This window comes from Engystomops pustulosus, chromosome 11, assembly GCF_040894005.1.
Source record: "Engystomops pustulosus chromosome 11, aEngPut4.maternal, whole genome shotgun sequence".
In the NCBI taxonomy this organism is placed as follows: Eukaryota; Metazoa; Chordata; class Amphibia; order Anura; family Leptodactylidae; genus Engystomops; species Engystomops pustulosus.
Window position 1 is genome coordinate 86,222,581 of NC_092421.1, and position 16,236 is coordinate 86,238,816.

Below are 16,236 nucleotides of genomic sequence, written 5' to 3' on the forward strand. Positions count from 1 at the left end.
GGAGGGGCTTCTGTGATATATACAGGAGCCCCTGAGGATCATTTGCATAATTTTAAAAGACCGTTTTCTCCAAAACTATACCATTAAAAGATAAAGTAAGAACAGATCCTATTTCAGGGGACACACACAAGCAGGTAAGTGTGCTTGGTGTACAATACTGCATCCATGTAGTAGATTTCCTTCAAAATACTTTTTACTGGGGCGGTTCCCAGAGCCCCTCCGTGCCACAGCTTCATAGGCTGTTATACTGTGCAGGAGCACTTCCCCTTCCACTGAGTGGCATTACAGCAGTCAGAGGGAGGGAGAAGTGCTAAGTGGGCAGGGGGAGACAGTGTAACAACCAATGAAGCCAGAGCATTAGAATAATTTTAAAAGTTGATTTTAGAAGGAAGGAGGTTATGGATAATAAATATAAAAAGATACCACAGTCCCGGTGCCTGGATCTATGAGGAATGTCCCTGGTTCATCAGGATGGATTGTGATGGTGGATTTCAGTTTTATTTGCAGCCCCCATACAAAGGCTAAGCGATGCTTGCAAGCCTGGAGGCGTATAGCCGTTGGGCTAATGACTGCACAAAGGGGTCTTAGGTAACGGGGTTCTAAGTACAGGAATAGGCCCTCTTTGACTGAGGTGGTTTTTCCTTTCCTTTCTGTCTCCCTGCGTATGCCAGGGAGGTGGGGGCTACGTGACTAGGGGCGGGGCTGGTGGTGGGGGCTACGTGACTAGGGGTGGGGCTGGTGGTGCGGGCTACGTGACTAGGGGCGGGGCTGGTGGTGGGGGCTACGTGACTAGGGGTGGGCTTGTGTCGTGGGTGGTACAGGAAGTGAGCATAGCATAAATAGGGGCTGCAGACGTCACTCACCCTCTTTCCGGATTGCGTTTCCCACCCACCCTCCCTTTGTTTAAGGTATTTTCGGCGTTACTATTGACACAGCTGGCGGTTAGTTGGGTTATTTGGCCTACATGCCCATTGGCTGGCAGGCATACAGGTGGGAGGGGTTTTGTTGCACTAGGTTTGTTATTTAAATTTGTTTATCTGTTAAATTATGTTTTAAATAATACAAAAAAATAATATAAAAAAATAAATGTCTATTATATAAAGCTGTGGCCGACCCTCACGTCAACCCACATATGTTTAACGTTAATACAAGTCTATGTGTGTTTCTTATCGGCGAATATTGGTTTAGGGTAAAAGGGGCCCGTGCTCCCGGTGGTTCGTGGTTTAACTTTATTTGGGCAGTCTTGACTGTGCCGTTATTCATTATTTACATAATGCAGTTTTGTGGTCACACAATATGAGAAACATGAGTTTTAGATTTTGTGTTTTTTACTACTGTAATGGCCTGAGTGTATTCAGTGTGGATACTGATAAACTCATTGCGGCACATTAACTTATCCAGTCCATACGCGTTCCAGCGGCGGCTTCTCCGACGAGCGTTTGGGTCTTCCGGCGATTCATGAAGGTCCTGCGCCCGATGTCCACCAGGTGGCGCTGCTGCGCCGAAGTCCGCAGAGGTGCCCCGTAGTTCATCGTCATCATCGTGGTGCATGTGAGTATGGCCCATGTGACCAATTTTTTTTTTAAATGCGGCGGTTTTTCCGAAACCGTCGGGTTACCGTTCGGCCACGCCCCCCCGATTTCCGTGGCGTGCATGCCAGCACTGATGCGCCACAAACCGATCGTGTGCGCCAAAATCCCGGGGCAATTCAGGGAAAATCGGCGCAAATCGGAAATATTCGGGGAACACGTCGGGGAAACGCGAATCGGGCCCTTAGTAAATGACCCCCATTGAGTCCTGAGCCAAGATCTTGGGGACCTTCCATACAGCTACTACTACATCTATAGTCAGAGATCCCTATATATTTGGATAAATCCATCGCCTATAATACAAACTAATAATCCTTAGTGTTACATATGGCCCCAGATTAGGTTAACATCTATTTAAAAATCTGTAATTTGTGGGAAAACCAAGAAACAAGTCTTCATTTGCCGTGCAGTGCCCCCACTGGGGATATTAGGTATTACACTATTCAAATTTAAATCATTGCTCTGTAGTGCATGGATATGCCAGATCTCCTCCAGCTAAATATCGAGGTACTTCTATGGCCCATTACAACATCCTAGCCCTTGCCCAAAATTTAGACTCCTCCTCATTTGAATGTCTCAAATTAAATAAACTCCATCAACTTCTACCAGACCCGACCTCAGCATGACAATAGGCCCGGAAGCAGTGACTATGACATCATCGCCTAAACTTCTTCGTATCTACCAACAATTCAGTGCCACAAATTTATATTCCCCTAAAAAAGGAAGTGAAACTGTTTTCTCATGACTAGAAAACATTACTATGGGGAAGTCCTCTAGACAGCTGTGGGCAAGGGACTGGTTATTTATTGGGTTTAGGAGGCCAATGTCATAGGGGGCATAGGAATTCTGGAAAACCCAGTATGGTCCGGGACAAGGGTGGCAAAAAGTTCCAGTTTTCAGTACTTGTGACCTGCCCAGAATTTTCAGGAGGGGTCACATGATCTGCTTTGGCCAATCCATGGCCTCTTTGGACCAGGAGACCTCACTTCCTCTGACATCACATATGACTTCCTGTGTTCCAATGGGACCACCTAATGGCTAAAACGGTGCCTTGACCCCAGTACACTCCTGGCCTTACACAGACACTGGAGTAGCAGCGCAACATAGGAACTGGGAGCCACAGCAGGGTAAAGAAGCTTTCTCCCATGTCCCAACCTAGACCAGGTTTCATAATAAATAGAGGACCCCTTTAAAGAGGTCCCCTGCTTTCGACAATCAGAGGGGTCTCTGTTGGGACCATAATTTTTAAGAAAATCTGACAGTATAAAGAATGTTCAGTTTCCCTGCAGTGCCCCCGGAGGTAAATTGAAGAACTGCATGGTGTCTATAAGCATTAGTAATCTGTTTATGTAATTTGTAGTCGCGTCGGGTCCTTCAGAGGGAGGGAGCTGTCAGTTTTATGCAATTTCCACTAAGAATTAAACCTACACAGTCTTTTTTTTTCCTTTGTCAAATTCTATATACAAATAATTTGTTACTTATTCGGCTTCTATTGCTCAGTAGATGTCTCATATGTCCTCCCGATGGCTCTTATCTCAGCAGTATACACCGTTATCTAGGCCGGGGTAAAAATCCTGACTATTAAATTGCTGTTTCTTTAATGTGCACTGCCAGATCCCGCTAATGCACTCTAGTAAGCCGCACATATTACAGCTATAAATTGCAGCGTAATCCAATAAACATGCGGCACAAACTTATAAAGTGCTGTCCGGGATAATAACGCGGTTTACGGATTATCCCCATTTTATAAATAAATTCTTTAATCTTTTTACTGCAGAGAATATTTCGAGTTCTTATTCCTCGCACTTTCCCTGTGAATACAGAAGCCGCTATTTACACGTCGATATTTCTCAGTTTCTCTTCACTTCCTTATTTTCTGTAACTTTGATATAATTTACGGTTGTTTGTGGGTTCTACTAGGAAATGGGGTTATATTTATAGCGGACACCGGGGTGTAGCACAGCAAACGCCAGTTCTACGCCATTTACCGTGACACCCAGGGGATCATTCTCTGTATCAACCTCATAGATTTAGTTGTTACAGTATGCTCTGACATTGGGCTGGTTGTAGAGGGAACTGGGTAAAATCCAAATCTCCCATCACTGGGAATGGAGATTAACCCCTTAAAGGGAACCTACCACCACTGATCTACCTATTAAGGTAGATTGGGTGGTAGGTGCATCTATTGGATGTGAGGATAGACCTTTTAAGGGCTAATCCTTACATCCCCGCAATCTTTTTATAACTTTTATTGGCCTGATATGCAGATTTTCTAAAGAGGCTCCTGGGGGTGGAGTAGCCAGAGCTGAGGCTACCTGACACGCCTACTCCACGCCCCAGTAGCCTCTTTCATCCTCCTACCAGCATATCTTCAGCACGCAGCTATGAGGAGCTGCGCGCCCCCGTCCGTGAAGCTGGAGTTCTGCGCGTGCGCAGTAGCTCCGTCTTTGGAGTAGTGGCCGCCCAGCTGCAGACACGCTGTTCTGCGCATGCGCAGACGGCAGGCTTCGCGGATGAGGGTGCTCAGCTCCTCATAGCTGCGTGCCAAAGATATCTGGTAGGAGGATCAGAGAGGCTACTGGGGCGTGGAGTAGGCGTGTCATGTAGCCTCAGCTCCAGCTACTCTACGCCCCAGTAGCCTCTCTAGAAAATTAGCATATTAGAGAAATAAAAGTTATAAAAAGATTGCGGGGATGTGAGGATTAGCCATTAAAAGGTCTATCCTCACATCCAATAGATGCACCTACCACCCGATCTACCTTATCTGTGGTGGTAGGTTTCCTTTAACAACTTGCCCTTTTTTTGTTTTTGTGTTTCCATTTTTCAATTTTCGACTTTAAAAATAAATAACTTTGTACAGAGCTGTACGAGGGCTTGTTTTCTGGGGAACAGATTGCACATTCTAATGTCGGTATGTAATATTCCATGCCTTGTGCTGAGAAGGTGAAAAAAAAATTCCAAAAGTGATGAAATTGTCAAAAAAAAAAAAATGTGCTTGCGCTATTATGTTGTGTGCTCTGCTTTTTATGGCTTACACTGTGGACTCCGTATGACACCTCCCCTTTATTCTTTGGGTTGGTAAAATCACAGAGACAACAAATTGATGTATGTTCTATAATGTTTAATAGATTTAAGAAAAAAAAAAATTGTACAAAGCTTTTGTACAGAAAAAAAATTCATGGTTTTTCCATATTCTAGCAACAATAACATTTTCATACTTCGGTGTCATTTTTGCGGGACAGGATGATGTTTTCATTGCTACCATTCTGGGGATTGTTAGACTTTTTGATCACATTTTTTATGTTTTGCGAAATAGAACAAAAAACAAAAAATACATTTGGTCGCTATTTTCTGTTACGGGTCTTCACCGCTGGTAATAATCATTTTTATATTTTGATAAATCCGGACTTTTGGGATGCGGCGATACCTGACATGTTTGATTTTATTTGTTTATTTTTACATCCGTTGTGGGGAAAGAGGAATGATTTGAATTTATTTTTCATTTTTGTAATTTTTTTTTGTTTCTATTTTTTAGGCCCTCTGGGGCACTTTAACCCTAGGGGGTCGGATTGCTCCTTCCATATAGTGTAATACTGTTATAGATCCTGCTGAATTACAGTTATTGGAATTTTGTACAGACTCCAGGATGTCATAGGAATAGACTGTTTACATGTCACTGGGGATTGAAGATCCAAACCAAGATGGCGGTGCCCAGGTGCTGCTGGGTTTTAAATAAACTTCACCTTCCTGATGTATCTGGCGGCCGACTGAGCTGTAGAATCTCACACCAGGCCTAGGCCTGAATGGGTGTAGACTATAGCTATTGCCCAGGCACAGGCCACTTATACCCTGCCCTGGCCCACTATACTGATCGGCACCGCCCCCATCATGCCCACTTGGCAATGAGGTGGCCTAGGGGGCAAATAATCACAATTTCTGACAGTGCACAAGGAATTGAGATTATTTCAAGGCTAGTACGCCAAAAAACTGACATAAAGCCCTCATAAATGACCCCCATTATGTATAGACCACTCATTATGAGTAAATTCCTTCCCTGTTTTCATAATTGTTACATTTTATCCTCCTGTTCCTTGGCCACACGGGAGGAAAACCTTCAAAATGGCGCCGAGAAGGATTTTCTTAATTGGCAAATGAATATTTAATCTTAATATAAGAAGGTAATTGGTACATAATGTAAACTCTACAAGAAGCCGCCAAATTGCGCGCGGGGGGGGGGGGGGGGAGGGGGTGTGAAATAACCAAGGCCCCAGTATCCCAGCGGACACATGGGAAATAACTAGGAATAACAAGGCAACATTATAGAAATATGCAAAAATTATCTTCCAGCAATCGCTATGTAGGTTTGTTTTTTCAGAATTTCATAGTAACCACAGTCACTCAGAGGGGAGGGGGCATGAAGAGCCTAGAGCACAGCAGTGTGAGGACACGCCCACAGTCACTCAGAGGGGAGGGGGCATGGAGAGCCTAGAGCACAGCAGTGTGAGGACACGCCCACAGTCACTCAGAGGGGAGGGGGCATGAAGAGCCTAGAGCACAGCAGTGTGAGGACACGCCCACAGTCACTCAGAGGGGAGGGGGCATGGAGAGCCTAGAGCACAGCAGTGTGAGGACACGCCCACAGTCACTCAGAGGGGAGGGGGCATGGAGAGGCTAGAGCACCGCAGTGTGAGGACACGCCCACAGTCACTCAGAGGGGAGGGGGAAAGGAGAGCCTAGAGCACAGCAGTGTGAGGACACGCCAACAGTCACTCAGAGGGGAGGGGGCATGGAGAGCCTAGAGCACAGCAGTGTGAGGACACGCCCACAGTCACTCAGAGGGGAGGGGGCATGGAGAGCCTAGAGCACAGCAGTGTGAGGACACGCCCACAGTCACTCAGAGGGGAGGGGGCATGGAGAGCCTAGAGCACAGCAGTGTGAGGACACGCCAACAGTCACTCAGAGGGGAGGGGGCATGGAGAGCCTAGAGCATAGCAGTGTGAGGACACGCCAACAGTCACTCAGAGGGGAGGGGGCATGGAGAGCCTAGAGCACAGCAGTGTGAGGACACACCCACAGTCACTCATAGGGGAGAGGGCATGGAGAGCCTAGAGCACAGCAGTGTGAGGACACGCCAACAGTCACTAAGAGGGGAGGGGGCATGGAGAGCCTAGAGCACAGCAGTGTGAGGACACACCAACAGTCACTCAGAGGGGAGGGGGCATGGAGAGCCTAGAGCACAGCAGTGTGAGGACACACCCACAGTCACTCAGAGGGGAGAGGGCATGGAGAGCCTAGAGCACAGCAGTGTGAGGACATGCCAACAGTCACTCAGAGGGAAGGAAGCAAGGAGAGCCTAGAGCCTGTGAGGACACGCCAACAGTCACTCAGAGGGGAGGGGGCATGGAGAGCTTAGAGCACAGCAGTGTGAGGACACACCCACAGTCACTCAGAGGGGAGGGGGCATGGAGAGCCTAGAGCACAGCAGTGTGAGGACACGCCAACAGTCACTAAGAGGGGAGGGGGCATGGAGAGCCTAGAGCACAGCAGTGTGAGGACACGCCCACAGTCACTCAGAGGGGAGAGGGCATGGAGAGCTTAGAGCACAGCATTGTGAGGACACGCCAACAGTCACTCAGAGGGGAGGGGGCATGGAGAGCTTAGAGCACAGCAGTGTGAGGACACGCCAACAGTCACTCAGAGGGGAGGGGGCATGGAGAGCTTAGAGCACAGCAGTGTGAGGACTGAAGCAACAACCCTGGAATATAAATCAACATTGATATATTTATTGCTAACAATAACCTATGTATGTTTACACAGCTCTCCAGGGACAATACCTAACACTGTCTGTAGAGAGCTTAGAGCAAAGCAGTGTGAGGATATACACCCATTACACTTGAAGAAGCTACAACATTGGAACGTAAATCCATATCTCACAGTCCTGCTGCTTTGGTTAGAAAGTTCTTCAGGAACAACAACAAGTACGGTATGTAGAGAGTTCAGAGCACAGCAGTGTGAGGGCACCTGTTCCCCCAATTCACAATCATGAAATATAAATGTATATATCACAGTCCTGCTGATACTAAAAACATAAACAAAGTTATGATTACACATCACTCCAGGGAAACACTGGGGGTCATTTACTAAGGGCCCGATTCGCGTTTTCCCGACGTGTTACCCGAATATTTCCGATTTGCGCCGATTGTACCTGAATTGCCCCGGGTTTTTGGCGCACGCGATCAGAATTTGGCGCATCGGCGCCGGTATGCACGCGATGGAAATCGGGGGGCGTGGCCGAACGAAAACCCGACGTATTTGGAAAAACCGACGCATTTAAAAAAAAAATTGTGTCGCGAAAATTTCACTCACCTTCATCCTGGATAGGCCGGTGTATTTCGAGGCATTCCAGCGGACTTCAGCGCAGCAGCGCCACCTGGTGGACGTCGGAGGAACTGCTTTGATGAATCCCAGCCGGACCCGAATCCAGTGCAGAGAACGCGCCGCTGGATCGCGAACGGACCGGGTAAGTAAATCTGCCCCACTGTCTTCAGAAAGCTTAGAGCACAGCAGTGTGAGGACACCCTTCCTCTGCTTCAAATCATAGAATATTAATCAGTTTTCACAGTCCTACTAAGAACTTGCACATATATAGGATTATACAGATCTTCAGAGTTTAAATCATTCACTATGGGGAAAAAAACTGCAGAATTATTAAAATAAAAAGCAATTCTGTAAAAATAAAAAGGTTTTCATTTAATTATAATAATAAAGAGGCATATTAAAAACATTTAGGAAGTGAAGTAAGCCCGCAGCATGGCAGTATTTTCCTAAGAAGCCAATCGGAAAATTGCAGAATATAAAATATTTTTATTTTATTAATTTCAGTAAAATGGAAAAAATTGTTTAAAATCCACCAGAAAAAAAAATCCAGAAAAACTTAGTTTTTTTAAAAAAATGGGCCTTTTGCTGGTGACACATTCCCTTTAGGTTGCTACATTCTGGCAAATAGATGGTTAATATAGGAAACTAATGACACTTAAAGGGAACAATTTTCTTCTAAGTGGAAACATAATTAGAAGAACAAATGTTTTTCTGGGCAGTGAGAACCTCCCTCGCTGCTCAGCAATATAGATGATGTATCTGTGTAATTTCATACTGGAGGAATAACACTTTATTGTAGGAGATGGGCGCTCTGGACCACCGCGTACTGGTCCGGAGCGCCGCACAATGAAACCTGAGAAACAAATTGTGTCAATCTAATGTTTTTTTTTAATGTTTTTTGTTAGTGTTCGAATGGATAGAAAAATACGCTCCCGGCTTCAAGGCCTCGGTGATAGGAAGAGACGTTCTCACGCCGCCCGATCTGGAAAGGATATTCGGTCTCTCAGGAGGAGTATGTAACTTCATCAAGTGACTTCAGTTCAGGGACGACTTAATTGTAAGGCAAAGGAAGCCACGGCACGTGGTCCCAGGGCACCAGACAGTCCCTGCACCAAATGTATCTAATCAGAGCAAGACTGTAACAGTGTATGTAGCTACTACCCTACATATACAGTATGGACACAGCACAGTACTACTACTCCTATCCTGTATACATAGGCACAGTACAGTACTACTACTCCTATCCTGTATATATGGGCACAGCACAGTACTACTACTCCTATCCTGTATATATGGGCACAGCACAGTACTACTACTCCTATCCTGTATATATGGACACAGCACAGTACTACTCCTCCTATCCTGTATATATGGGTACAGCACAGTACTACTACTCCTATCCTGTATATATGGGTACAGCACAGTACTACTACTCCTATCCTGTATATATTGGCACAGCACACTACTACTACTCCTATCCTGTATATATGGGCACAGCACAGTACTACTACTCCTATCCTGTATATATGGGCATAGCACAGTACTACTACTCCTATCCTGTATATATGGACACAGCACAGTACTACTACTCCTATCCTGTATATATGGACACAGCACAGTACTACTACTCCTATCCTGTATATATGAGCACACCACAGTACTACTACTCCTATCCTGTATATATAGGCACAGCACAGTACTTCTACTCCTATCTTGTATATATGGGCACAGCACAGTACTACTACTCCTATCCTGTATACATAGGCACAGCAGAGTACTACTACTCCTATCCTGTATATATGGGCACAGCACAGTACTACTACTCCTATCCTGTATATATGGGCACAGCACAGTACTACTACTCCTATCTTGTATATATGGGCACAGCACAGTACTACTACTCCTATCCTGTATATATGTACACAGCACAGTACCACTACTCCTATCCTGTATATATGGACACAGCACATTACTACTACTCCTGTCCTGTATATATGGGCACAGCACAGTACTACTACTCCTATCCTGTATATGGACAAAGCACAGTACCACTACTCCTATCCTGTATATATGAGCACAGTACAGTACTACTACTCCTATCCTGTATATATAGGCACAGCTCAGTACTACTACTCCTATCCTGTATATATGGGCACAGCACAGTACTACTACTCCTATCTTGTATATATGGGCACAGCACAGTACTACTACTCCTATCCTGTATATATGGGCACAGCACAGTACTACTACTCCTATCTTGTATATATGGGCACAGCACAGTACTACTACTCCTATCCTGTATATATGGGCACAGCACAGTACTACTACTCCTATCTTGTATATATGGGCACAGCACAGTACTACTACTCCTATCCTGTATATATGGGCACAGCACAGTACTACTACTCCTATCCTGTATATATGGACACAGCACAGTACTACTACTCCTATCCTGTATATATGAGCACAGTACAGTACTACTACTCCTATCCTGTATATATAGGCACAGCACAGTACTACTACTCCTATCCTGTATATATAGACACAGCACAGTACTACTACTCCTATCCTGTATATATGAGCACAGTACAGTACTACTACTCCTATCCTGTATATATAGGCACAGCTCAGTACTACTACTCCTATCCTGTATATATGGGCACAGCACAGTACTACTACTCCTATCCTGTATATATGGGCACAGTACTACTACTCCTATCTTGTATATATGGGCACAGCACAGTACTACTACTCCTATCTTGTATATATGGACACAGCACAGTACTACTACTCCTATCCTGTATATATGGGCTCAGCACAGTACTACTACTCCTATCTTGTATATATGGACACAGCACAGTACTACTACTCCTATCCTGTATATATGGGCACAGCACAGTACTACTACTCCTATCTTGTATACATGGGCACAGCACAGTACTACTACTCCTATCCTGTATATATGGGCACAGCACAGTACTACTACTCCTATCCTGTATATATGGGCACAGTACTACTACTCCTATCCTGTATATATGGGCACAGCACAGTACTACTACTCCTATCCTGTATATATGGGCACAGCACAGTACTACTACTCCTATCCTGTATATATGGGCACAGTACTACTACTCCTATCCTGTATATATGGGCACAGCACAGTACTACTACTCCTATCTTGTATATGTGACTATATTGTAACTGTTACATTGGACCAACCAATGTACAATATCAGTCCTGCTTGTATTAGTAAAGCAAAGAGAAGCAACTTTTTGCTCATAATAAAAGTGGACCCCTCTATAATAACAGCGGACCCTCTATAATAAAAGCGGACCCTCTATAATAACAGCGGACCCTCTATAATAACAGCGCACCCTCTATAATAAAAGTGGACCCTCTATAATAAAAGTGGACACCTCTATAATAACAGCGGACCCTCTATAATAAAAGCGGACCCTCTATAATAACAGCGGACCCTCTATAATAAAAGCGGACCCTCTATAATAACAGCGGACCCTCTATAATAACAGCGGACCCCTCTATAATAAAAGTGGACCCTCTATAATAACAGCGGACCCTCTATAATAAAAGTGGACCCCTCTATAATAACAGCGGACCCTCTATCATAAAAGCGGACCGTCTATAATAACAGCGGACCCTCTATAATAACAGCGGACCCCTCTATAATAAAAGTGGACCCTCTATAATAACAGCGGACCCTCTATAATAAAAGTGGACCCCTCTATAATAACAGCAGACCCTCTATAATAAAAGTGGACCCCTCTATAATAACAGCGGACCCTCTATAATAAAAGGGGACCCCTCTATAATAACAGCGGACCCTCTATAATAAAAGTGGACCCCTCTATAATAACAGCGGACCCTCTATAATAACAGCGGACCCTCTATAATAACAGCGCACCCTCTATAATAAAAGTGGACCCCTCTATAATAACAGCGGACCCTCTATAATAACAGCGGACCCTCTATAATAAAAGTGGACCCCTCTATAATAACAGCGGACCCTCTATAATAAAAGCGGACCCTCTATAATAACAGCGGACCCTCTATAATAACAGCGGACCCTCTATAATAACAGCGGACCCCTCTATAATAACAGCGGACCCTCTATAATAACAGCGAACCCTCTATAATAAAAGTGGACCCCTCTATAATAACAGCGGACCCTCTATAATAAAAGTGGACCCCTCTATAATAACAGCGGAACCTCTATAATAACAGCGGACCCTCTATAATAAAAGTGGACCCCTCTATAATAACAGCGGACCCTCTATAATAAAAGTGGACCCCTCTATAATAACAGCGGACCCTCTATAATAACAGCGGACCCTCTATAATAACAGCGCACCCTCTATAATAAAAGTGGACCCCTCTATAATAACAGCGGACCCTCTATAATAACAGCGGACCCTCTATAATAAAAGTGGACCCCTCTATAATAACAGCGGACCCTCTATAATAAAAGCGGACCCTCTATAATAACAGCGGACCCTCTATAATAACAGCGGACCCCTCTATAATAACAGCGGACCCTCTATAATAACAGCGGACCCTCTATAATAACAGCGAACCCTCTATAATAAAAGTGGACCCCTCTATAATAACAGCGGACCCTCTATAATAAAAGTGGACCCCTCTATAATAACAGCGGACCCTCTATAATAAAAGCGGACCCTCTATAATAAAAGTGGACCCCTCTATAATAACAGCGGACCCTCTATAATAAAAGTGGACCCCTCTATAATAACAGCGGACCCTCTATAATAAAAGCGGACCCTCTATAATAAAAGTGGACCCCTCTATAATAACAGCGGACCCTCTATAATAAAAGTGGACCCCTCTATAATAACAGCGGACCCTCTATAATAAAAGCGGACCCTCTATAATAACAGCGGACCCCTCTATAATAACAGCGGACCCCTCTATAATAAAAGTGGACCCCTCTATAATAACAGCGGACCCTCTATAATAAAAGTGGACCCCTCTATAATAACAGCGGACCCTCTATAATAAAAGCGGACCCTCTATAATAACAGCGGACCCTCTATAATAACAGCGGACCCCTCTATAATAACAGCGGACCCTCTATAATAACAGCGGACCCTCTATAATAACAGCGAACCCTCTATAATAAAAGTGGACCCCTCTATAATAACAGCGGACCCTCTATAATAAAAGTGGACCCCTCTATAATAACAGCGGACCCTCTATAATAAAAGCGGACCCTCTATAATAAAAGTGGACCCCTCTATAATAACAGCGGACCCTCTATAATAAAAGTGGACCCTCTATAATAAAAGTGGACCCCTCTATAATAACAGCGGACCCTCTATAATAAAAGTGGACCCCTCTATAATAACAGCGGACCCTCTATAATAACAGCGGACCCTCTATAATAACAGCAGACCCCTCTATAATAAAAGTGGACACCTCTATAATAACAGCGGACCCTCTATAATAAAAGCGGACCCTCTATAATAACAGCGGACCCTCTATAATAAAAGCGGACCCTCTATAATAACAGCGGACCCTCTATAATAACAGCGGACCCCTCTATAATAAAAGTGGACCCTCTATAATAACAGCGGACCCTCTATAATAAAAGTGGACCCCTCTATAATAACAGCGGACCCTCTATCATAAAAGCGGACCGTCTATAATAACAGCGGACCCTCTATAATAACAGCGGACCCCTCTATAATAAAAGTGGACCCTCTATAATAACAGCGGACCCTCTATAATAAAAGTGGACCCCTCTATAATAACAGCAGACCCTCTATAATAAAAGTGGACCCCTCTATAATAACAGCGGACCCTCTATAATAAAAGGGGACCCCTCTATAATAACAGCGGACCCTCTATAATAAAAGTGGACCCCTCTATAATAACAGCGGACCCTCTATAATAACAGCGGACCCTCTATAATAACAGCGCACCCTCTATAATAAAAGTGGACCCCTCTATAATAACAGCGGACCCTCTATAATAACAGCGGACCCTCTATAATAAAAGTGGACCCCTCTATAATAACAGCGGACCCTCTATAATAAAAGCGGACCCTCTATAATAACAGCGGACCCTCTATAATAACAGCGGACCCTCTATAATAACAGCGGACCCCTCTATAATAACAGCGGACCCTCTATAATAACAGCGAACCCTCTATAATAAAAGTGGACCCCTCTATAATAACAGCGGACCCTCTATAATAAAAGTGGACCCCTCTATAATAACAGCGGAACCTCTATAATAACAGCGGACCCTCTATAATAAAAGTGGACCCCTCTATAATAACAGCGGACCCTCTATAATAAAAGTGGACCCCTCTATAATAACAGCGGACCCTCTATAATAACAGCGGACCCTCTATAATAACAGCGCACCCTCTATAATAAAAGTGGACCCCTCTATAATAACAGCGGACCCTCTATAATAACAGCGGACCCTCTATAATAAAAGTGGACCCCTCTATAATAACAGCGGACCCTCTATAATAAAAGCGGACCCTCTATAATAACAGCGGACCCTCTATAATAACAGCGGACCCCTCTATAATAACAGCGGACCCTCTATAATAACAGCGGACCCTCTATAATAACAGCGAACCCTCTATAATAAAAGTGGACCCCTCTATAATAACAGCGGACCCTCTATAATAAAAGTGGACCCCTCTATAATAACAGCGGACCCTCTATAATAAAAGCGGACCCTCTATAATAAAAGTGGACCCCTCTATAATAACAGCGGACCCTCTATAATAAAAGTGGACCCCTCTATAATAACAGCGGACCCTCTATAATAAAAGCGGACCCTCTATAATAACAGCGGACCCCTCTATAATAACAGCGGACCCCTCTATAATAAAAGTGGACCCCTCTATAATAACAGCGGACCCTCTATAATAAAAGTGGACCCCTCTATAATAACAGCGGACCCTCTATAATAAAAGCGGACCCTCTATAATAACAGCGGACCCTCTATAATAACAGCGGACCCCTCTATAATAACAGCGGACCCTCTATAATAACAGCGGACCCTCTATAATAACAGCGAACCCTCTATAATAAAAGTGGACCCCTCTATAATAACAGCGGACCCTCTATAATAAAAGTGGACCCCTCTATAATAACAGCGGACCCTCTATAATAAAAGCGGACCCTCTATAATAAAAGTGGACCCCTCTATAATAACAGCGGACCCTCTATAATAAAAGTGGACCCTCTATAATAAAAGTGGACCCCTCTATAATAACAGCGGACCCTCTATAATAAAAGTGGACCCCTCTATAATAACAGCGGACCCTCTATAATAACAGCGGACCCTCTATAATAACATCAGACCCCTCTATAATAACAGCGGACCCTCTATAATAACAGCGGACCCTCTATAGCAGTGATGGCAAACCTTTTAGAGGCCGGGTGCTCAAACGACAACAAAGAGCCGCTTATTTATTGCAAAGTGCCAACATAGAAATGTAATGTGTGATTTATACTCCCTTCTCTGTCACAGTTCTCATTGATACCAGCACCTGAGGCACCAATATAGCAGAAAATAGTCCCAGGTAGAGCTGTCACTTTAATATAGCTCTGTGCACAGCAAGTCCTAGTGCCTGGGGCTGCAGGAAGATACCTGGAGTCATCTCTGGTGATGGCCTGAGTGCCCACAGAAAGGGCTCCGAGTGCCACCTCCTGCACCAGTGCCATAGGTTCGCCATCACTGCTCTATAATAATAGCGGACCCCTCTATAATAAAAGTGGACCCCTCTATAATAACAGCACACCCTCTATAATAAAAGTGGACCCCTCTATAATAACAGCGGACCCTCTATAATAACAGCGGACCCTCTATAATAAAAGTGGACCCCTCTATAATAACAGCGGACCCTCTATAATAACAGCGGACCCTCTATAATAAAAGTGGACCCCTCTATAATAACAGCGGACCCTCTATAATAACAGCGGACCCTCTATAATAAAAGTGGACCCCTCTATAATAACAGCGGACCCTCTATAATAACAGCGGACCCTCTATAATAAAAGTGGACCCCTCTATAATAACAGCGGACCCTCTATAATAAAAGTGGACCCCTCTATAATAACAGCGGACCCTCTATAATAAAAGTGGACCCCTCTATAATAACAGCGGACCCTCTATAATAAAAGCGGACCCTCTATAATAACAGCGGACCCCTCTATAATAACAGCGGACCCCTCTATAATAAAAGTGAACCCCTCTATAATAACAGCGG

At 44.4% G+C, this 16,236-nt stretch overlaps 1 protein-coding gene across 1 annotated transcript in view; it reads left to right on the forward strand.

Annotated features, from left to right (window-relative positions):
* The window catches only part of PYROXD2 (pyridine nucleotide-disulphide oxidoreductase domain 2), an 83,218-nt gene that overhangs the window by 43,055 nt on the left and 23,927 nt on the right, over window positions 1–16,236 (forward strand). The window contains exon 14 of the mRNA XM_072129918.1: window positions 8,873–8,979. Within this exon, the coding sequence (XP_071986019.1) occupies window positions 8,873–8,979 (107 nt within the window). The remainder of the gene's footprint in view (window positions 1–8,872; window positions 8,980–16,236) is intronic.